General features: G+C 42.2%; 1 protein-coding gene across 1 annotated transcript; it reads left to right on the forward strand.

The window, feature by feature from the left end:
* Window positions 1-2275: 2275 nt before the first annotated feature.
* LOC120060742 (monoglyceride lipase-like) lies at window positions 2276-20655 on the forward strand. Its single transcript, XM_039010151.1, has 7 exons — window positions 2276-2627; window positions 5638-5744; window positions 9853-9989; window positions 15332-15442; window positions 15712-15801; window positions 16441-16656; window positions 19471-20655. Exons 1-7 carry the CDS (start codon window positions 2392-2394, stop codon window positions 19591-19593), a joined length of 1020 nt encoding a protein of 339 aa, XP_038866079.1. The 5' UTR covers window positions 2276-2391; the 3' UTR covers window positions 19594-20655.
* The last annotated feature ends 2201 nt before the right edge of the window (window positions 20656-22856 follow it).

A 22856-nucleotide genomic window follows, 5' to 3' on the forward strand; every position in this document is an offset into this window, starting at 1 on the left:
AGGGCGATACACAATTGTCCCAGCGTTGTCCAGGTTTGGCCGGGGTAGGCCGTCATTGTAAACAAGAATGTGTTCTTATCTGACTTAAGGTTAAATAAAAACGCAGAGTGAAGGAAAAGAAGCCAACAAGTGCTCAGCATATGCCGGAAGTCCTTCAAGATTGTTGGAAAAGCATTCCAGGTGAAGCTGGTTGAGAGAGTGCCAAGAGTGTACAAAGCTGTCACCAAGGCAAAGGGTGGCTCCTTTGAAAAATCAAAAATATATTTTGATTTGTTAAACACTTTTTTGGTTACTACATGATTCCATATTTGTTATCTAATAGTTTTGATGTCTTCACTATTATTTTGCAATGTAGAAAATAGTAAAAATAAAGAAAAACCCTTCCATGAGTAGGTTTGTCCAAACTTTTGACTGGTGCTGTATGTGATTTGATATCATGTTTCTGGATCATAATGCATTAGTCTACAATGTCCAAACCCAGATCCATGTACAACATTCCAGGGCATCACAGTAACAATACTTATCCTTTCTGTACCTTAATGTTTTTCTTAAATTCTTAGTATGTAACTTACCTGTTATTACTTCAAGGGCACTCAAGAGTCAATGGAGACATAAGGGTGGCAAAAGCAATAATACTGTCAAAACGCTAGTTCCTCTAGTTTCTCTGCATATTCCACTAAGTATATATATTCATGCATGAATGTTTTCTTTCTTTTTCTCTCTCTCTCTCTCTGTACATGTGTGTGGGTTTGTGTGTACATGCGTGTGCGCATGCATGCACATGTGTGTATCTGTGTGTGTGAGAAAGAGAGAGACCATTAGATTTTCATAGAAAAAAAGCTGAAAATCTAATGATCCATAGTTGTACAACCATAACAATCTATAATTGGAACTGGCCAAATCCAGTATTTGAACATGAACATTTAATAACAAACGGATGGGTTTATTCTGGGCCTCTGGCAAAACATAATCTATCTTCATCACCTATTCTCTGTTCCCAGAACCTCTAGCTAATAGCAGTTTTGCTCTGGACATGCAGAACACATGTGGATTGGGAGAGAGAGAGAGAGAGAGAGCAGGACAAGAGGCATTTTGGTCTAGTACGTGAAGCTCCATCCGCCTGCTGGAAATGGGTTTCAGTCAGTGTGTGTAATTGGTGTTTCCTTTCGCACGCATTACCTACAAGCAGCCACGCAACTTCAACCGAAAGAGCTGAAAAGGAAGAGAGAGCCGTGTGAGAGGAAGCAGAAACTTGACAGACCTTTCAGGACATAAGGTTGGTCAACTTTTTTTGCCAGTCATCATCATTATAAAAACAAGACCTCAAGCATCGTTTCCATTTCTTGCTGTTGTCTCAGCCAAGAGTTTACTGTCCACCTCTGAATATTGAATTTTATTCAACAGATACAATGTTGCTACTAATAATAATGTAACAAATGTGTGACAGGTATGCCAGTTAAATCACAAAAATGTCACGTTTAGCTACATTGTTATAAGTAGCAAAATTGTATATGTTGAAACAATGGACTGTGGACCCATATTTTTGACACAGGCTATCAAAAATAACATCAAAGTATTTATAGCATTTCTGGCTATATGTATCTCTTGTGTATGCTATTTGACCCCACTTTCGACAGTGCCAAAACTGGTAGTGTTGTCGACACTGCCCCCTCATGTCCCTTGAGACTGTGGTCGATCTATTTATAGCTTATCAGAAGCACTGTCATCAATAGTTAATTGACCCATAGCCTATTCCAAGGCGCACATTCGTTAACATTTATATTTGTTTTCACAAGCCTACATCAACTTGATATAGGTTATTATTACAATTTAGTCAAACTAGACCTCAGGAAATAGCGCGGTTAATTTTTTATGACAGCCTCTTTTGCACGACATTCATTCTGTAGCCTACATTCAGTCACCTTGACTGCACTGTAGCCTATTGTCAGAGCTTGACATGGACTGAAATAGGTTCAGGTACTCATTTTGGGTGCCGGTACTGTTTATGTTTAGGTGCAGGAGCTCCACAGTACTTTTGAGTTAATATTCTATAAGAGGAACAGGAGCTCAAGCAGTAGAACATTTGAAGCGCTGGTACTCAGCTGAGGTGAGCGTCTGCCCATGTCAAGCACTGCCTATTGTTACTGTAACATGAGACTATATTGCTATCCATTTAATGTGCACTTGCCATAAAAGTCAGCTGCTGAGCGTGAAGGGGGAGGGGTTGTGGTGAAGCGTGACCACAGTCACCCGGGGAGAGGCGAGTTGAACATAGGCTTACGCTTCCGTGACGTAGATCGCTGTATTGAATTGAAAAAAATATTTGTAAACTGCGGAATCGCTTGCTGCTGACCACCAGCCAGCCAGCAAATGAATGAAAAATAGCGAAGAATGAACGTCTTAGTCACGTGCTTGTTTTTCGCCTGTCTGTCCTACCTGTACAGCACCGACCTAATATCCGTGCTCCGTGTTTATGTTGCAGAGTGGGTCCTCGGCGCCTCCATGCCCGAACCAGGAGCTCCGCGGCGGACTCCGCAAGGTGTCCCCTACGCCGACTTGCAGCACATCGTCAACGCCGACGGACAGCACTTGTTCTGCCGCTACTGGGAGCCGGAGGGCCCCCCAAGGTCAGTGGAATGTGTAAAACGAGGCATAATCCATAAAAGAGCGTGGATGATCGAAGACAACGACATTGTTTTCGTCACCTGCCATGTCCGGAGGTTGTGCGTGTATTTTTGAAATCATAAACAATGCATTTAATATTTAATAGAACGTCCACTGCTATGTATCCTATGTGCCCTATAATAAAAAGTAACATTTTCCACAGAGATAATATATTTTTGAGGCTACACCAGCCTGTTAGAGTCTGTCAGACTCAAATAAGATACAACATAACGTTTTCAATACAGTAAGTTATTATGCACCTGTCCTTGGTCCCTGCCCCCTCACCCCATAACACCATTTAAAATGGAACAGACTCCAATACATCAGAGACAGAGAGTTGGCCCTGGAAACAGAGGCACACAACATCTGGACTGTAGTCAAGCTAGTGTCACACCAAACCATGGAGCTTGCAGTAGCCTACAACTGACTCATGCTAGCTCTGACAGGGTGTTTGTGGTTACACTTCTCTATAAACATGTAAGCATGTTCCTTGTTTGTGGGCGGATTGAGAATCTGTCTCGGATCACACACACAGCTCCTGTCATATAGGCCAGGCTACAGAATGTCACTGCTAGTGTATGAACCTAATTCAATCAACATTACAGTCAGTGTACACAGAGTGCAGGCTAGTCCAATGGCACAGTACAGTAAGTACAGTACACCCACATCTCACACAACAACAACAACCATTTACATGCCTGCACTGTGGTCTAGCAACGGTTACTGCAGCAACCATTCATCCTCCTCAGCAGCACAGTCTTACTACAGACATGCTGTTACTATGGTTACCATCAGGTCCCTAGAATACTGCTAATTTAATAACTTCTACTAACAGTAGTGTGGGTCGGTTTATAGTAGAGCACTGTTTGTTTAGCACATGCTATTCTAGACTGGAGGCTAGTATTTGGCATCTCATATGGGGGTGGGAAAATCAGAGAGAAACATATTTTGGGGCTTTCTGTTCATGTGGTGGCATCATTTATAAAAATGACCATTTTGGTATAAATCTCTACAAGCTATGGATTCTCCACTTTATGATTTTGTGAGATCCAGCCCCTCAGGGTTTAAAGGTTGGATTAAAATAAAATGAATGCTTGTTTAAAAATGTGTTGTAACATCAACCACATGCCATTTCTGCCATACATGTCCATTGATGACATCACTGACTGGGCATATAAAGAGTAAAGGCATCTGTGTGCTTCCCATCCGGAACAGTTCGTGCATATATTATGATGACATTCTGGGAAGTTTTTGTTAGTTTTGGTCTTCGGCAAGTTTTTTGGGGGGGCTGTTTGTGCACACCATTTTGTTTTCTCGAAAAGCTGAAGTTCGGAGCCAAAGTCTACGCCCCTTTGTCGGTCATTGGTCAACAGTAGAGATTCTTCAATGAAGTGTTTGTTGTCATTCAAAGATAGACGACTCGTTTTCATGCAATTTTTTTAACTTGAGAAATACTGCTAAACCTTACCCTAAAATTAAAACCTAAACCTAACCCTAACTCCCTAACCTAATCAATAACCCTAATTATAACCCTAACCCCTAACTCCCTAACCTAACCAATAACCCTAATTATAACCCTAACCCCTAAGCCTAAAATAGCCTTTTTACAAGTGAGGACCAGCAAAATGTCCTCACTTCTCTGAATTTTTGTTGGTTTGCTATTATTGTGAGGACTTTTCAACAAGTATTTAATATACTCACAAGTATATTAAAACGTGTCCACACACACACACACTGTATGTAGTTAAGTGGATCATTCCACTATTGATGTTTTACACAATTGAATCAGGATTACAATAATTTCCTTACCCAACAAGGCTTTCTTGAATGTTTGTCTTATTGCTTTTAGTCTCTCTCACTACTCACTTACACACACACACACACACACACACACACACACACACACACACACACACACACACACACACACACACACACACACACACACACACACACACACACACACACACACACACACACACACACACACACACACAAGCTTAGTCCCTTGATCTGATTAAGATGCCAGTGTTCAGGCCCTGGCCATTTACAACCTCTCCCTACCTCGACTACACACGTGCAGCTTGATATGCCATAGAGATTGACCAGTCTTATTGTGTTTGAGTGAATTAATCTATTCATGGTGGATATCAGTCCGTGTGCTCATTAAACAGAGTTCAGTCTGCATCTCATAAAGAGGATTATCATCTTGGCTTGTTTCATGCTGCGGGAAAACTTGATGTTCTTTCAGGCTAGAGGCAGCATTTGATAAGCCTGGTTCAAAGCCACATTCTGGGAGACAAGTGGGTTTCAAATTCCTTGGAGAGATTGAGGGAGGGAGAGAATTTTGACTCCCTACTACCATTCTCAAGACACTGAATATACTGAGATTAGCTCTATAGAGGTCCTACTGTCCCATGTGTGTTGGGAACATTATGTTCACACAAAGGTGCGCTTTGAGAAACTCCTTAGCCAACAAGTACATGGGAAGCTCTAGCCAGCTGGAGGCTCTCAAATATGAATGAGAGAATGAAAGAGAGAGAGAAACTGGAACAGAGATACTAATGAAGTTTAATGAACAGCCACTCTCACTCTTCCTTTCACATCTCCTTCTCTGAACACATTCAGGCTAATTGCCACTGACTGAGAGCTTCACTCAGTTTTGCAAACTGGTTATAAGCAGGAACTAAAGCAGCACTGGCAAGCTGGATTGGTTCCCTGCTCTTTCTCATGGCTATGTGTCTGTTTCTGGAGATTAGTCCTCTGTCTGGTTCCACTTAACTCTGCTGCTCTGTGGGCAAACAAGGGTGTGTCGCGGTTCTGATAACTGCTATTGCTGGAGGATGTGGGACGTTTTATTCTGATGAAACCCTTGATGGTGATCACAAGGATGTTGTTGTTGTGTTGTTAATGTGTGTCCATGCGCTTATGTGCATGTAATGTGACTGACTTCTCCTTCCCCATTTCTTGCAGGGCTCTGGTGTTCGTGGCCCATGGGGCAGGGGAGCATTGTGGGCCGTATGATGAGATCGGCCAGACCCTGAAGGAACAGTCTCTGCTTGTCTTTGCACACGACCATGGTGAGTTAAACACCCTGCAGCACCTCTTACAGAGCCACAGGGGTAGCACTTATTTTACGCAACAGAAATGACCTATTCTAAGATTATTATACAGTAATGAGGATGGTGTTAATACATGCCATTTGTCTTCGACAGTCAAATCTTTTTCCATTGAGTTTCAAAGTAATAACCAAAATATTGAATCATTAGGTGAGAGTGGGATGTTTGACACAGACGAGCATGCACACACACACACACCCTTCACTGCAGAGGAGCAAAGAACAGCATCGCCTGACAGACACCAATGGGCTTCCATTGCACCATTATCAGTGGAAGCTATGCGAGAGAAAGGCACATGTTCTGAATGTTTTCTTTCAGCAGCGGTGGCAAGGTTAGCGGGGGGTTAAATTTTAAAGCTAATTTCCTGCAATTATACACATTTTGCCATGGCTAATACCTTGTTTTTATGCTATCTGAGTGACTCAAACATTATAACAAAATCTATGCTATGCCATTTTTTACATTTTAGATTCTCCCTGAATGTCTATTTTAGTGATTGTTATTTATCAAAAATAATCTAATAAAAAATATACAGTATATTGCTCTTAGTCTTTTTAGTTTACACTGAAAATGTTTTTCCATCCCCATTTTTAAAATGTAAATAAATATATATATATATATATATATATATATATACTGCTCAAAAAAATAAAGGGAACACTTAAACAACACAATGTAACTCCAAGTCAATCACACTTCTGTGAAATCAAACTGTCCACTTAGGAAGCAACACTGATTGACAATAAATTTCACATGCTGTTGTGCAAATGGAATAGACAAAAGGTGGAAATTATAGGCAATTAGCAAGACACCCCCAATAAAGGAGTGGTTCTGCAGGTGGTGACCACAGACCACTTCTCAGTTCCTATGCTTCCTGGCTGATGTTTTGGTCACTTTTGAATGCTGGCGGTGCTTTCACTCTAGTGGTAGCATGAGACGGAGTCTACAACCCACACAAGTGGCTCAGGTAGTGCAGCTCATCCAGGATGGCACATTAATGCGAGCTGTGGCAAGAAGGTTTGCTGTGTCTGTCAGCGTAGTGTCCAGAGCATGGAGGCGCTACCAGGAGACAGGCCAGTACATCAGGAGACGTGGAGGAGGCCGTAGGAGGGCAACAACCCAGCAGCAGGACCGCTACCTCCGCCTTTGTGCAAGGAGGAGCAGGCGGAGCACTGCCAGAGCCCTGCAAAATGACCTCCAGCAGGCCACAAATGTGCATGTGTCTGCTCAAACGGTCAGAAACAGACTCCATGAGGGTGGTATGAGGGCCCGACGTCCACAGGTGGGGGTTGTGCTTACAGCCCAACACCGTGCAGGACGTTTGGCATTTGCCAGAGAACACCAAGATTGGCAAATTCGCCACTGGCGCCCTGTGGTCTTCACAGATGAAAGCAGGTTCACACTGAGCACATGTGACAGACGTGACAGAGTCTGGAGACGCCGTGGAGAATGTTCTGCTGCCTGCAACATCCTCCAGCATGACCGGTTTGGCGGTGGGTCAGTCATGGTGTGGGGTGGCATTTCTTTGGGGGGCCGCACAGCCCTCCATGTGCTCGCCAGAGGTAGCCTGACTGCCATTAGGTACCGAGATGAGATCCTCAGACCCCTTGTGAGACCATATGCTGGTGCGGTTGGCCCTGGGTTCCTCCTAATGCAAGACAATGCTAGACCTCATGTGGCTGGAGTGTGTCAGCAGTTCCTGCAAGAGGAAGGCATTGATGCTATGGACTGGCCCGCCCGTTCCCCAGACCTGAATCCAATTGAGCACATCTGGGACATCATGTCTCGCTCCATCCACCAACGCCACGTTGCACCACAGACTGTCCAGGAGTTGGCGGATGCTTTAGTCCAGGTCTAGGAGGAGATCCCTCAGGAGACCATCCGCCACCTCATCAGGAGCATGCCCAGGCGTTGTAGGGAGGTCATACAGGCACGTGGAGGCCACACACACTACTGAGCCTCATTTTGACTTGTTTTAAGGACATTACATCAAAGTTGGATCAGCCTGTAGTGTGGTTTTCCACTTTAATTTTGAGTGTGACTCCAAATCCAGACCTCCATGGGTTGATAAATTTGATTTCCATTGATAATTTTTGCGTGATTTTGTTGTCAGCACATTCAACTATGTAAAGAAAAAAGTATTTAATAAGAATATTTCATTCATTCAGATCTAGGATGTGTTATTTTAGTGTTCCCTTTATTTTTTTGAGCAGTGTATATACATACAGTACCAGTCGAAAGTTTGGACACACCTACTCATTCAAGGGTTTTTCTTTATTGTTACTATTATCTACATTGTAGAATAATAGTGAAGACATCAAAACTATGAAATAACACATAGGGAATCATGTAGTAACCAAAAAAGTGAAAACAATCTAAATATATTTTAGATTCTTCAAAGTAGCCGTCCTTTGCCTTGATGACAGCTTTGCACACTCTGCATTTTCTCAACCAGTTTCATGAGGTAGTCACCTGGAATGCATTTCAATTAACAGGTGTGCCTTGTTAATTTGTGGAATTTCTTTCCTTCTTAATGTGTTTTAGCCAATCAGTTGTGTTGTAACAAGGTAGGGGTGGTATACAGAAGGTCTTTTATTTGGTAAAAGACCAAGTCCATATTATGTCAAGAACAGCTCAAATAAGCAAAGAGAAACGACAGTCTGGAAAATGTCAAGACCTTTGAAAGTTTCTTCAAGTGCAGTAGCAAAAACCATCAAGCACTATGATGAAACTGGCACTCATGAGGACCTCCACAGGAAAGGAAGACCCAGAGTTACATTTGCTGCAGAGGATAAGTTCATTAGAGTTAACTGCACTTCAGATTGAAGCCAAATAAATGCTTCACAGAGACACATCTCAACATCAACTGTTCAGAGGAGAATGCGTGAATCAGGCCTTCATGGTCAAATTGCTGCAAAGAAACCACTACTAAAGGACACCAATAATAAGAAGAGACTTGCTTGGGCCAAGAAACACGAGCAATGGACATTAGACCTGTGGAAATCTGTCCTTTGGTCTGATGAGTCCAAATATGAGATTTTTGGTTCCAACCGCCGTGTCTTTATGAGACGCAAAGTAGGTGAACGGATGATCTCTGCATGTGTGGTTCCCACCGTGAAGCATGGAGTAGGAGGTGTGATGGTGTGGGGGTGCTTTGCTGGTGACCCTGTCTGTGATTTATTTTGAATTCAATGCACACTTAACCAGCATGGCTACCACAGCATTCTGCAGCAATACGCCATCCCATCTGGTTTGTGCTTAGTGGGGCTATCATTTGTTTTTCAACAGGACAATGACACAAAACACACCTCCAGGCTGTGTAAGGGTTATTTGACCAAGAAAGAGAGTGATGGAGTGCTGCATCAGATGACCTGGCCTCCACAATCACCCGACTTCAACCCAATTGAGATGGTTTGGGATGAGTTGGATTGCAGAGTGAAGGAAAAGCAGCCAACAAATGCTCGGCATATGTGGGAACTCTTTCAAGACTGTTGGAAAAGCATTCTAGGTGAAGCTGGTTGAGAGAATTCCAAGAGTGTGCAAAGCTGTCATCAAGGCAAAGGGTGGCTACTTTGAAGAATCTCAAATATATTTTGATTTGTTTACATTTTTTTGTTTACTACATGATTCCATATGTGTTATTTCATAGTTTTGATGTCGTCACTATTACTCTACAATGTAGAAAATAGTAAAAATAAAGAAAACCCTTGAATGAGTAGCTGTGTCCAAAGTTTGGACTGGTACTTATATATATGTGTATGTAATATATATATATATATGTATATTGTGGTAGCCACTATTTAGCAGCAGTGGTGTGCTGATGCTGAATGCATATAGGGGAAACACTGGCTTCATTGGCATGTTCAGAGCAAAGTGTTGGAAGGAAATGGGAGGAGGGATGGATGGCTAGCACGTGGATTGACACGTACAGGGATGGAGATGGCTCTCTTCGCTCTCCCTCTTTTCTGTACAGAGAGTAAGAGGGGGAGAGTGAGCAATTTATTCCCCTCTTGTCTCTAACTCAGTAGTTTCTCTCGTTTCATCTCGTGTCTCTCTCTCCCTCCATCAGTTGGCCATGGCCAGAGTGAAGGAGACAGGATGAATATTAAGGACTTCCAGGTGTTTGTCAGAGACTCCCTCCAGCACATTGACCTGATGAAGGGACGACACCCTGACCTGCCAATCTTCATCATTGGACATTCTATGGTGCGGTACCCTCTTTAGTCTCCTCCCTGACCAAACATTGAGACTGTATTATTGCCAGGGGCTATGGTATGTTTACCTCTCAGTACAATACAGGACAAACTGTTTTCTCAGAGGTCATAGGGCCAGGGTTACCTTAAGGCTATATCCATCACACAAACATTAGACAAGGCCTGCATTCAACACCCCTGCACTCAGTGTGACTCAAATGACCACAGACCACAGATCACAGCTGACGTGTATGCCATCATTTATTCTACAAACTCTTGGGAGATGGTGTCCTTTGAAAGTCTAGCTTTGTAAGAACCAATAGTGCCAAGTCAGGCTTTCAAAAAGATTTACCGTATTTAGCATTAGAGGCCTCGTTTCCCTTCCGTGCTGCTCTTTCCTGTCTGTTTGCTTGTTCTGCTGTTCTATGACTGAACTCTGCTTCTGTGACGTAAAGCCCACGCACAATGGAAACCACCTGTAGCCTATAGGTCAAGATCCTCATTGTGATAGCAATCCTTTAGATTCCCTCATGTACCACCAGCCATGCACATATAGACAGCCTTCCCCTGGGTTTGACCTGCTGTTATAATTAGAGTACTTTGCTTCACTATGACTGGAACGTAGGCAATTTTAGTAGAGTAAATGTTTAGAACGTCTGAACGTAAACATTTAAACAGGACGTTTTAATGGGAAGTTATTGTAATGGAAAAGCCTGTGGAGTGAGGTAAGGCTTGGCATTTTACAGGCATGTGGGCCGGCTTCCCGGACACAGATGATGCTTAGTCTAGGACTAAAAGGTATGCTCAATGGAGGAGCGCCATTTAAAGTAATTTTTAGTCCAGGACTAGGCTTAATCTGTGTCTGGGAAACCAGCCCCAAATGAAAGGACAAAGCAATGCTTAGAACCCATGTCTGATGCCTTGAGACTGTAATGTACGAGCAGCGTCAAATTGTGCACTTCTTGTGTCGGGCAAATACTACCACCACTATTGGCATTAAAGCCCTGAAGCCTGTGGTCTCAATCAACATGACAAATCAGAGGAAGATTTTCAAAAAGTAAGTGAATATTTAATCGTTATTTGTGAATGTATGAAACCTGTGCAGGTGGAAAAATATTTTGACGTGGGGCGCCGTCCTCAAACAATCGCATGGCATGTTTTCGCAGTAATAGCTACTGTAAATCGGACAGTGGAGTTATATTAACAAGAATTTAAGCTTTCAGCCGATATAAGACACTTATATGTACATAAATATTTAAAATTCATAATATTTATAATTATTTATTGGAATTGCTCGCTCGCCAGTTTCAACGGAAGTTGTCCCGCTAGCAGGACTCCTATCCCTAAGAAGTTTTTAAAGACCTGAAGCCTGTGGTCTGTCAACACAGAACAAAAGCGGTACTTGCAGCGTGCTGACCGAGTTGCGACAAACCTACCGATTCTACTTGCAATGCTCGTCAGTGGCCAACAAATTGACTTTGAGCCAATCAGAGAACACAAACCCCCACGTGGGGGAGCCAACAGAAAAAAGGAAAGAATTGGGCATTTTCTCCATACACCAATGGATGAGCCAGTAACACTTCATATGCAATGTAGGCTATGGGTGGTAGCTAGCTAAGTGCACAGACGCAATGCACACAACACTAAATACTTCCTCCAAGCTAGCTAACCACTGTAGCTAGTATTGACATTATAATTAAATCACAATGGATTAACTAGTTTCCATGAAACAGCTGCCTGTGTTAGCTGATCCTTAGCATTGTCCTTAGCTAGCTAGCTATGTTGTACTAACTAGCAAATATGCTAACGTTAGCTAGCTAGGTAAACGTTTGGCTATGGGCTGGCACTGGCAGTATGGGGTTATGGAGAGGGAATTAAATTGTTTCTTTGTCATCTTGCTAGGTAGTTATCTAACTCTGGCCATCTGGCTGGTATCAATAATGGCTTTCTACAAAATAGCAACATTAGCGCAGATCGCTTGACATCTAGACCATAAGCAATACGCACGGATATGCAATGCCAAACATCGCTACTGCCACCTAGGGTTTGGAGTATTTTAACAATGTGTTAACTGGTTGATGACTTCCAAAGTCTTTGTTGTGTGAACACAAAAGAGATTGACTGCAGACACTGTTCAGAGGTGCTAAGTACTGTCGGCATTTGTGGTCTCTCTTGATTAGTTATTAGAGAGATCCAAGAGATACACAGAATATATTCATTATACAGTGCATTTGGGAAAGTATTCAGACCCCTTGACTTTTTCCACATTTTGTTACGTTACAGCCTTATTCTAAAATTGATTATAGTTTTTTCCCCTCATCAATCTACACATAAAATCCCATAATGAGAAAGCAAAAAAAACAACTGAAATATTACATATTGTCATAAGTATTCAGACCCTTTACTCAGTACTTTGTTGAAGCACCTTTGGCAGTGATTGCAGCCTTGAGTCTTCTTGAGTATGACACTACAAGCTTGGCACACCTGTATTTGGGGAGTTTCTGCCATCCTTCTCTGCAGATCCTCTCAAACTCTGTCAGGTTGGATAGGGAGCGTCGCTGCAGAGCTATTTTCAAGTCTCTCCAGAGATGTTCGATCGTATTCAAGTCCGGGCTCTGGCTGGGCCACTCAAGGACATTCATAAACTTGCCCCGAAGCCACTCCCACGTTGTCTTAGCTGTGTGCTTAGGGTTGTTGTCCTGTTGGAAGGTGAACCTTCGCCCCAGTCCGAGGTCCTGAGCGCTCCTGGAGCAGGTTTTCATCAAGGATCTCTCTGTACTTTGCTCTGTTCATCTTTTCCTCGATCCTGACTAGTCTCTCAGTCCCTGCCGCTGAAAAACATCCCCACAGCATGACGCTGCCTCCACCATGCTTCACTGTAGGGATGGTGCCAGGTTTCCTCCAGACGTGACACTTGGAATTCAGGCCAAAGAGTTCAATCTTGGTTTCATCAGACCAGAAAATCTTGTTTCTCATGGTCTGAGAGTCCTTTGGGTGCCTTTTGTCAAACTCCAAGCGGGCTGTCATGTGCCTTTTACTGAGGAGTGGCTTCCGTCTGGCCACTCTACCATAAAGGCCTGATTGGTGGAGGGCTGCAGAGATGGTTGTCCTTCTGGAAGTTTCTCCCATCTCCACAGAGGAACTCTGGAGCTCTGTCAGAGTGACCATCCGGTTCTTGGTCACCTCCCTGACCAAGGCCCTTTTTCCCCGATTGCTCAGTTTGGCCGGGCGGCCAGCTCTAAGAAGAGTCTTGGTGGTTCCAAACTTCTTCCATTTAAGAATGATGGAGGCCACTATGTTGTTGGGGACCTTCTATGCTGCAGAAATGTTTTGGTACCCTTCCCCAGATCTGTTCCTCGACACAATCCTGTCTCGGATTGTCTCAATTCTATCAACCAGTCATCTATAAGTTTTTGCTAGGTAAAGCTTCGCCTTATCTCAGCTCACTGGTCACGATAACAACACCCACCTGTAGCACGCGCTCCAGCAGGTATATCTCACGGGTCATCCCCAAAGCCAACACCCCCTTTGGCTGCCTTTCCTTCCAGTTCTCTGCTGCCAATGACTGACTGGAATGAATTGCAAAAATCGCTGAAGCTGGAGACTTATATTTCCCTCACTAACTTATATTTCTCTCACTAACTTCAGCTATCCGAGCAGCTAACCGATCGCTGCAGCTGTACATAGCCCATCTGTAAATAGCCCATCTAATCTACCTACCTCATCCCCATATTGTTTTTATTTACTTTTCTTCTCTTTTGCACACCAGTATTTCTACTTGCACATCATCATCTGCACATCTATCACTCCAGTGTTAATTTAGCTAAATTGTAATTACTTGCTACTATGGCCTATTTATTGCCTTACCTCGTCACGCCATTTGCACACACTGTATATAGACTTTCTTTTTTTCTTCTGTTGTGTTATTGACTGTACGCTTGTTTATTCCATGTGTAACTCTGTGTTGTTGTTTGTGTCGCACTGCTTTGCTTGATCTTGGCCAGGTCGCAGTTGTAAATGAGAACTTGTTCTCAACTAGCCTACCTGGTTAAATAAAGGTGAAATAAAAATAAAAAACCTCATTGCTTGGATTTTGCTCTGACATGCACTGTCAAATGTGGGACCTTATATAGACAGGTGTGTGCCTTTCCAAATCATGTCCAATCAATTGAATTTACCACAGGTGGGGTCCAATCAAGTTGTAGAAACATCTCAAGGATGATCAATGGGAACAGGATGCACCTGAGCTCAATGTTGAGTCTCATAGCAAAGGGTGTGAATACTTATGTAAATAAGGTATTTCTTTATTTTATTTTTAATACATTTGAAAAAATGTCTAAACCTGTTTTCGCTTTGTCATTATGGGGTATTGTATGTAGATAGAGGACATTTTTTTTTACTTAATCCATTTTAGAATAAGGCTGTAACGTAACAAAAAGGGGAAAGGGCCTGAATACTTTCCGAATGCACTGTATATGCCATTTAGCAGATGCTTTTATCCAAAGCAACTTGGTCATGCGTGCATACGTTTTACCTCTGGGTGGTCCCGGGAATCAAACCAACTGTCACGTTCCTGACCTGTTTTCCGTTGTTTTTTGTATTTGTTTAGTATGGTCAGGGCGTGAGCTGGGTGGGTAGTCTATGTTATGTGTTTCTATGTTGGGTTCAATGTGTTGCCTGATATGGTTCTCAATTAGGGGCAGGTGTTTGACGTTTCCTCTGATTGAGAACCATATTAAGGTAGGCTGTTCTCACTGTTTGTTTGTGGGTGATTGTCTTCCGTGTCAGTTTATGTACCACACGGGACTGTTTCGTTTTGTCTAGTCTGTTCCTGTTCGTGCGTTCTTCGTTTTATGTAAGTTCTCATGTTCAGGTCGGTCTACGTCGTTTTTGTTATTTTGTCATTTATTCAAGTGTACTTCGTGTTTCGTCTTGTCTAAATAAATTCATCATGTATTCATCACCCGCTGCATTTTGGTCCGATCCTTGCTCCTCCTCAGACGAGGAGGAGAACAGTCGTTACACCAACTACCCAGCCTTACAAGTGCCATGCTCTACCAACTGAGCTAAATTGTATGGTTATTACTAAATAGATCTAGCTATGTTCGTGCTATATATGTGATCTATTTAGAGGCTCACTCGATAGAGGCCCCCACTCTCATGAATATTCAAATGTCTGGGCAGACAAACACTGTTCAAACAAACTGGTCTCCCAGAAAAACATCAAGAATTATCTGTGCCAAATTGATTAATTCTAGAAAGCGGTTGTGCATCTCCTAATTAGTTTACCCTCGCTTATTTGATTTAAATCACAGATGATGTCATAACTTCTCTTCCTTTTCCCCTTTCATTCAGGGTGGAGCCATTTCCATTCTGACGGCGTGTGAACGACCAAATGACTTTGCCGGTGTGGCTCTGATTGCTCCTATGGTCAAGATGAACCCAGAATCTGCCACACCCTTCAAGGTGGGTTTCAACCATACATATGCTTTACTTGCTGCCCACCCATCATCCTCCCAATAACTTGAATGAGGATGTCCGTTCTGGGATTTCTAGTTCTATGGTTTCACCTGCACCCAGTCCCTTCTCATTTAGCGGGTCACCAATGTCTACAGCTCCATACAACTCAGTACCATACCATTTGTTTTTACAACTACTTAACCACTGACCAGAGCTGTATTAGTTCCCTACATGCCTTTGTAATCGCTGTGGATTTCCTTCTTTGTTGTCTACAGGTGTTCCTGGCTAAAGTCCTAAATCACATGGTGCCTAGTCTCTCTCTGGGCTCTATTGAGTCTAAATGGGTTTCACGGGACCAAAAACAGGTGAGACTGATCTATGGAATGTGTGTGTGTGTACATACATCCGTGCGCAAATACATGAAGCAGATGTTTAGGATGTAGAAGTTAGAGTTAAAGAGTTTATTTAGTTGCAAGGGACAACGTGATTGAATGAAGAAAGAGAGTTGGAGATAAGACTGGATAGGAGCCCATATGTCTGGGTTTGTGTTGTGTGTGTTTTGCCGTTTCAAAGCCTGCTCCACAATAGAAGCTTGACTGAGATCCAGGCCTAGGAATTTGTCACGTCGTCCAGCTCTCTGTTTACACCCAAAGCTACCCTTAAACAAAGGAAGCAACAGACAACAATGGGTATCGGGCTCTCACCCTTCCCTCCTTTCAATACCTGTTGTGTTGAGGAAGTGCACTTATCACAACAAAGGCAGGTGCAGGTTTGGTGTCAAGCTTCTAGACAGAAAATAGGTCATGAGTGTTACAGTTCTCCATTTGTTAATTATTCAAATATACTGTACACAATGTATTCAGGCCAGATCTTGTAGAGTAGTATTTGCATCATGTGTCAATATTGAGAAAGCCAAGTACCCTGTGGGATACTATCAGTGAACGTCTAAAGGAAATTAAACATGCTCAGTGGTCACTCAACGGTCCCTTCCTTTTACCCTGCAGGTTGAGGCGTATGACAATGACGAGTTGAACTATCACGGTGGGATGCGTGTGTCATTTGGCATGCAGCTGATGGGCGCGGCGGCGCGGATCGAGAGAGAGGTCCCTGCCATCACCTGGCCCTTCCTGCTTCTCCATGGTGACGACGACAAGCTGTGTGACATTAGAGGGTCCCAGATGATGTTTGACATGGCCCAGAGCACGGACAAGAAGATTAAGGTGGGACCAGCACCAGAGACATAGAGAACCAGTCAAAAGTTTCAAGGGTTTCTCTTTATTTTTCTATTTTCTACATTGTAGAATAATAGTGAAGACATCAAAACTATGAAATAACACATAGAATCATGTAGAAACCAAAAAAAAGTGTTCAACAAACCAAAATATATTTGAGATTCTTCAAAGTAGCCACCCTTTGACTTGATTACAACTTTGCACACTCTTAGCACTGCAGACAGGCCAAAGCCAGACATGTCTCAACAGATGTGAATAGGTCAGACACTAAGTCATACAAACGGATATAGACAAGCCAGTATATTTAGAAAGGACACCATCTTATCTGCTCTTGAACTTTTCTATTTTCTGCTCTTGAACATTCTGTATTTCTTTCACTGGCTGTTCCAAGTCCATACATCATCACATATGAGAGAGAGAGCGAGAGAGCGAGAAACACACACACACACACAGAGAGAGAGAGAGCAAGAGAGCGAGAAACACACACACACACACACACACACAGAGAGAGAGAGAGCAAGTCCAAATTCAAGTCTGCAATTTAAAGCACTTCAAACCCAAGAGCTGAGCCCAGAAACGAGCCCTCTCAGTCAGCTGGTGTTGGACCTAACCAACCAAGCTGACACCAGCACTGCTTCAAAAAGAATTCCAATAAACAAAATCATGAACCAATCAAAGGACTCATATTTACAACATTGGAAAAACGAAACAAAATTCCAAAACCGTCTAAATTGCTATCTGACCCTAAACAGAGAATATGAACTGACTGATCTCTACTCTGTCAGAGATACGAAGCAGAGACAGATCCTTACCAAGTACAGGCTGAGTGACCATCAATTGGCAATAGAAACCGGCAGACATAAAAAGACATGGCTAACCAAAGAGGAGCGTGTATGTGGTCACTGCACGACAGGGGAGGTAGAAACAGAGATGCACTTTCTCCTTTACTGTGAGAAATATTCCTCACAAAGAGATTAATTATTCACAGAAATGACTACATTTACTCCAAATTTTAACTTATTAAACCCAGAGGAAAAACTAAAAATACTCATGGGCGAAGGAGCAATGGCTCCTCTTGCAGCCAAATATGTATTTTCCTGCCATAGCCTGAGGGACACTGAATAATAACATCTGCATAGTAAACAGTACAACATTGGAAAAACGAAACAAAATTCCAAAACCGTCTAAATAACTTACTTACTTATTACTAATCATTCCAAATAGTAGTGGTATGGGTGGTAATGGTAATGATAGCAGTTTAATGATGATGGTGGTGGTAGTAGTACTGATGTAATGGTGAAGATGACCGTTTTTAGTTATAAGTTAGTTTCATTTTCCATATATTACATTTCTACTATTGACTGTTACTATTATATTGTTATTATTTTTGTATTATTATTTACTACCATTTTATATTATTATTCTTTATAATTTTATCACAATGTATATTGTATACACAGAGATAGAGAGAGAGGGGGAAGCATACACAGAGAGGGAAGCACACACACACAGAGAGCGAGAGGGGGAACACACACACAGAGAGAGAAAGGAGGAAACACACACACAGAGAGAGAGGGAAACACACACAAAGAGAGAGATGGGGAAACACAGAGAGAGTGGGGGAAACACAGAGAGAGAGGGGGGGGAAACACACACATTTTGTGGAATGAATGAAATTGGCGCATGTGTGCAGTATATTCGTTATGTACCTTATTTATCACACGTATACAGATAGTCTTTGAGTGGAAAATCTGTCAGACAGCGCAAGAGCTGCTGCTGCAGCATCTTTTTGTCCTTTCAAGACAAATACGAGGTGAAATCATGACGTCAGTGGTCTTCTGGTCAGAAAGTCAGAGCTCTAGGAGGAGGCCCGAGTTCTCAAGTTGGAATTCCGAGTTGGATGACCGTTCAAAAAAAAAAATCCCCAGTCGGAGCTTGTTTTTTCCCAGTTTCCAGTTGTATTGAACCCACTGAAGTCAGAAGTCGTCTATTTCCGAGTTCCCAGTTCCTATTTGTTTTGAACGCTGCGTCAAAACTGCAACAGAAGGCAGGCTTCATCAGCACTTTGCAATGAGCTGGAGGCAGTATGCATTTTGAAAACACTTCAATTGTTTGAAACCTTTTAATACATATTGAGACATGTCTTGCCTTGTTTCAAAGTAGCCTATTAGATCTCTTTCTACATTTCTAACGGATATTTTTATCTCCGTCACATGGAACTGCTCACATGTGCAGTGGCCTTTTGAAAACTGTTTTCTTCTAATTGCATTATAGAACAAACATTTGCACATTGCCTACTGTCTTGTGCGCATTGCTGCGCTTATAATGTGAAGACATTTGGGTTTAGAAAAATGTTAAGAAATGTTCTGATCTGTTGCATCAAACTCAATGCTTTAAAAATATGTATGTAGCTTAGGCCTACTGGCTGTATGAATGTGGGATCTATCATCCCACAACAGTCCCATTTCGTTCTCGACACGCTGACCAATAGAATAGGTAGCTTAAAATGTTCTTCTATAGGCTAGTGATGTTGGCTGAGGAAAATGACATGTGGACTGGTATTCTAACATGTTCAAAGTGCACGTCAGAATTCGGTTAAGAAGGACCACACATCGTTGCATCCTCACTTGCATGTTCTGTCATTCTGAGCACCGTGGGTGGACGCCCTAATCAGATTATGCACCAACTGCATATGGGTCCGCTAAATTTCTCAAATGTCCGGTAAATTAAAATGTTGCCGGTCAAATTTCCTGCTCCACATTTTCCTAATGGAAACCCCGGTGTGTGTGTTGTCTCTCTCAGGTCTATGACGGAGCATACCACGCCCTGCACCATGAACTCCCAGAGACAGCGGCATCGGTGCTGAAGGAAGTCACTGGCTGGATCTCTGAACGTCTCACTGTGTCTCCTTCTCAGGGCTCCTAGTCCCCTCCTCCTCCTCTACACCCCCCAACCCACTGTATGACCTAAATACATTTGTACTGACAGCACATACTCTACTGCTAGCTGACCAGTAGCGATCATTTTCAGTACAAATGTAGTTAACTGCACCTTAAACCAACCCCAGCCCTGTGCTAGTCAGTCAGACTTAAAAGCTCTTGGTCCTCTGGGGGGGGAAGAGGGGGGTGACAGGTCAGGAGGCCCACAGGAGGTTCCCTTAAGGTCAACTTGTCATTGACTTTTGACCCCCATGGCCAATGTAGGTCCTGATTTTCTAGGCTCTTCATTAGGGACAACAGTTGTGCCCCTGCTGCCAGGCAGCAGTTCATAGTACATATATCAGCCATGTCTCCCTGTACTGAGTTCAAAGAGAACAATGCTGAGAGCTAGGCCAGGCGCAATTCACAGAGGTCTTTTTTTCCTCCTTTGTAACCACAGTGTTCAATAGGCCAACAGAAACATGTTGAATTCACCCAGGCTGAGGTGTTCCCTTTTGTGTGTTGCCATGGAGACAACTGGCCTTTGTTATCCCCACCGTATCTCAGATCCTTTGTTTATAGAGTCAAACATTTTGGACTTGTTTGAACACCCAACTCCCCAGATTGCTGCCACCAGTGGTCATCTATCAGAACGGCAGGGTATAGGTGGCTGCAACCCAAGATGGAGAAGTTGCCCGTTACTATGGCAACACCTCAGGAAAAACCCTATGAAAAAAAGGCTGAATCCATTAGAGCGCCACAGTAAGGTGAGGCATGCTGTGAATCATTATACAGTACATGCTGTGTACAGACAAAGGCGTCACTTCGCTGCAGTTCCTATATTGAAAAGATGACGGCCTCAATTCATCACCTACAACCTCACCATTTATCTGTGTTTCTCCATAGTCTGCATTGCTTAGGACTAATACAGATTTTAATGTATAATGTGAAATATCCATGTTACCGATATTCCTCTTTTAAATGGTGGAAGTTGTTTTGTAAGGGGAAGACTGGTGAATCTAATTGTCTGATGCGTTAAGCATTTAATAAAGTGAAATTCAATTGGCTAGACATTTGTCAATAGACCATTGTTAGTAACTCAACCAAGGGGCCAGGGTTTCGGTCTAGAAGCACGGTTTTGACTGCTCCTACAGTTTTGCTTTGGTACTGCAGTTTAACTGATACCCGGCCCAGAAAGACAATTTCCTTAGTTGGCCATATAGAATACCACAGTATGAGTCATAATACCCATAAAACCTAGCCGTCAAACAAGGAACTGGTTCCAATCATTTTTTCCACCATAAATGTTTCCCCCTGGCATGACGTTTTAATAACCGTGTAAATCTCTCTCGGACAAGGTGACTTATATCAATATATATTCACCTGTATTTACCTCCCAAAAATCAAATGCTAATTAGCTGCTAATGTGGCAATCATTAACTACTACAAATGCCATGATGATCTGGACGAGACAGCTGAATCGAGGCAAAGGTAAGAATCTGGATTAACTATCTACGGTGTCAGCTAGAGATGACGTGCAGGAGCTTGCAGGGATTTGTAGTTTTGCATGTCTATTTTGATGCCAATTAGCATTTTCAAATCAGAGTAAATAGAGGTGAACATATTGATAAAAGTCACCTTGCCCGAGAGAGATTTACATGGTTATCAAAACATCACGCCAGGGTAAGCCTACACGAAACACAGCCCTTATTTTAAGTGTTTCTAAAATCACCTATGGGAAAAATGAATGATGGAGAAATTATTGGAACCATTTTCCTGTTTGACCACTAGGTTTTATGGGTATTATGACACCTCTACTGTGGGGCTCTATAGAGAAGTCAGATTAGAAAATTCCTAATAAAAGACACTTTAGTCATCTTTATGCACAAAACATCTATTCAATTATTCAAATTGTTGCTGAGGCCGTTTTCTTTCTTCATCACTCACAGCCGAAGAAATTCAGATGTTATATTCATCCAATGTCTGCCATGTGCATGTGAAGTTGTGCTGTGTAAACCGGATATAGCCGTTCCATGAATCGGCGTATGCAAATGTGAGTAGATTACGTTGAACACAACAGTCGGACATCTTGGACAAAGTAAATCAGCATTATGTGTGTGAACTGAATGACCAGTTTTTAAATAACACACATTTAAGAACAATATGGTAGCATATATTTGAAAAGGGCAGAATTTGTCCAATTGTAAATGTGTTACTCCTGAAACCAGACATGTTCTTATCAATAAATATTGATATCAACTGTCAGATTGCTCATAACAAATGTAATATACAGTAGATAGTATTGAATAATATGTGAAGGACATAAGTATTATTCTGTTTGCATCTACATAAATACTTGTATTGATCTTGTCTACTGTATTGATATGCATTCTTAATTTTAAAGTACACGTGATGTGGAACATAAGGGTTTTATACTATAGTCAACTTACTTTTTATTGAGCGTTCAGAACTAATACCTGATAACTGAAATTGAGAAGGATGTACAGTAAGAATCTGAATGGCCCTTTTTATGAAGTTGAATTTATTTTAGTATGTGATTCATGTTGCTTTGTGCTTTATTCCCATGACCTGTGTGAAAATAACTTTGGCTCCTTGGTCACTTAAAGACTGACTGAAAATTGCTGAAGGGCTTAAACTACATTCTCATGTGACCCACTAGAACAGTGTTTCCCAACACCGGTCCTTGAGTACCCCCAACAGTAGGGAAGAGTGGGGTAAGTTGAGTCATTTTTTCTCAGTCAAGGGAAATATACTGTAGCATTCAAACAAAGATATCTACATATTTTTCAGGATGTTAGGTATCCCTGGAAATAATCAGAATTCATATGAACATTAGTTTTGAAAACATAGCTTACCTCAGGTATGGGTTAAGTTGAGCCGCAGGACAGAGTAAGTTAAGCCACCTACACATTTCTGTACTGAATGAATTATTACCTCTACCTTTTTAAAAACATGTCTCTATTTCCCAAACACAATGCAACACAATCACATTTGTCTATTAATAATTTTAAGCATATTTTAACACAGTCTTAACACATAACAAACACTTTGCACTTTTCAAAAACACTTAGAGGACATGCCTGGGAAGAAAACGCTTCAATTTGCTCAACTTGCCATTGGCTAAACTTACCCCGAGGCAAACATTTTGACTATATTAGCCTACACAGCTACAAGGATGCACTTTCATGCAAAGGTTGACCCCAACTGACATATAGAACAATCAATACATTCATTTGACTTGGTGAAAAT

Source organism: Salvelinus namaycush, chromosome 16 (assembly GCF_016432855.1).
Source record: "Salvelinus namaycush isolate Seneca chromosome 16, SaNama_1.0, whole genome shotgun sequence".
In the NCBI taxonomy this organism is placed as follows: Eukaryota; Metazoa; Chordata; class Actinopteri; order Salmoniformes; family Salmonidae; genus Salvelinus; species Salvelinus namaycush.

Excerpts from the sequence above, each read along its gene's own strand:
- LOC120060742 (XM_039010151.1), top strand. The coding sequence starts at position 2,392 with ATGAACGTCTTAGTCACGTGCTTGTTTTTCGCCTGTCTGTCCTACCTG. Across the intron at positions 9,990-15,331 it reads TCATCATTGGACATTCTATG|GGTGGAGCCATTTCCATTCT; the intron begins GTGCGGTACCCT and ends CCTTTCATTCAG. Across the intron at positions 15,802-16,440 it reads TTTCACGGGACCAAAAACAG|GTTGAGGCGTATGACAATGA; the intron begins GTGAGACTGATC and ends TTTACCCTGCAG.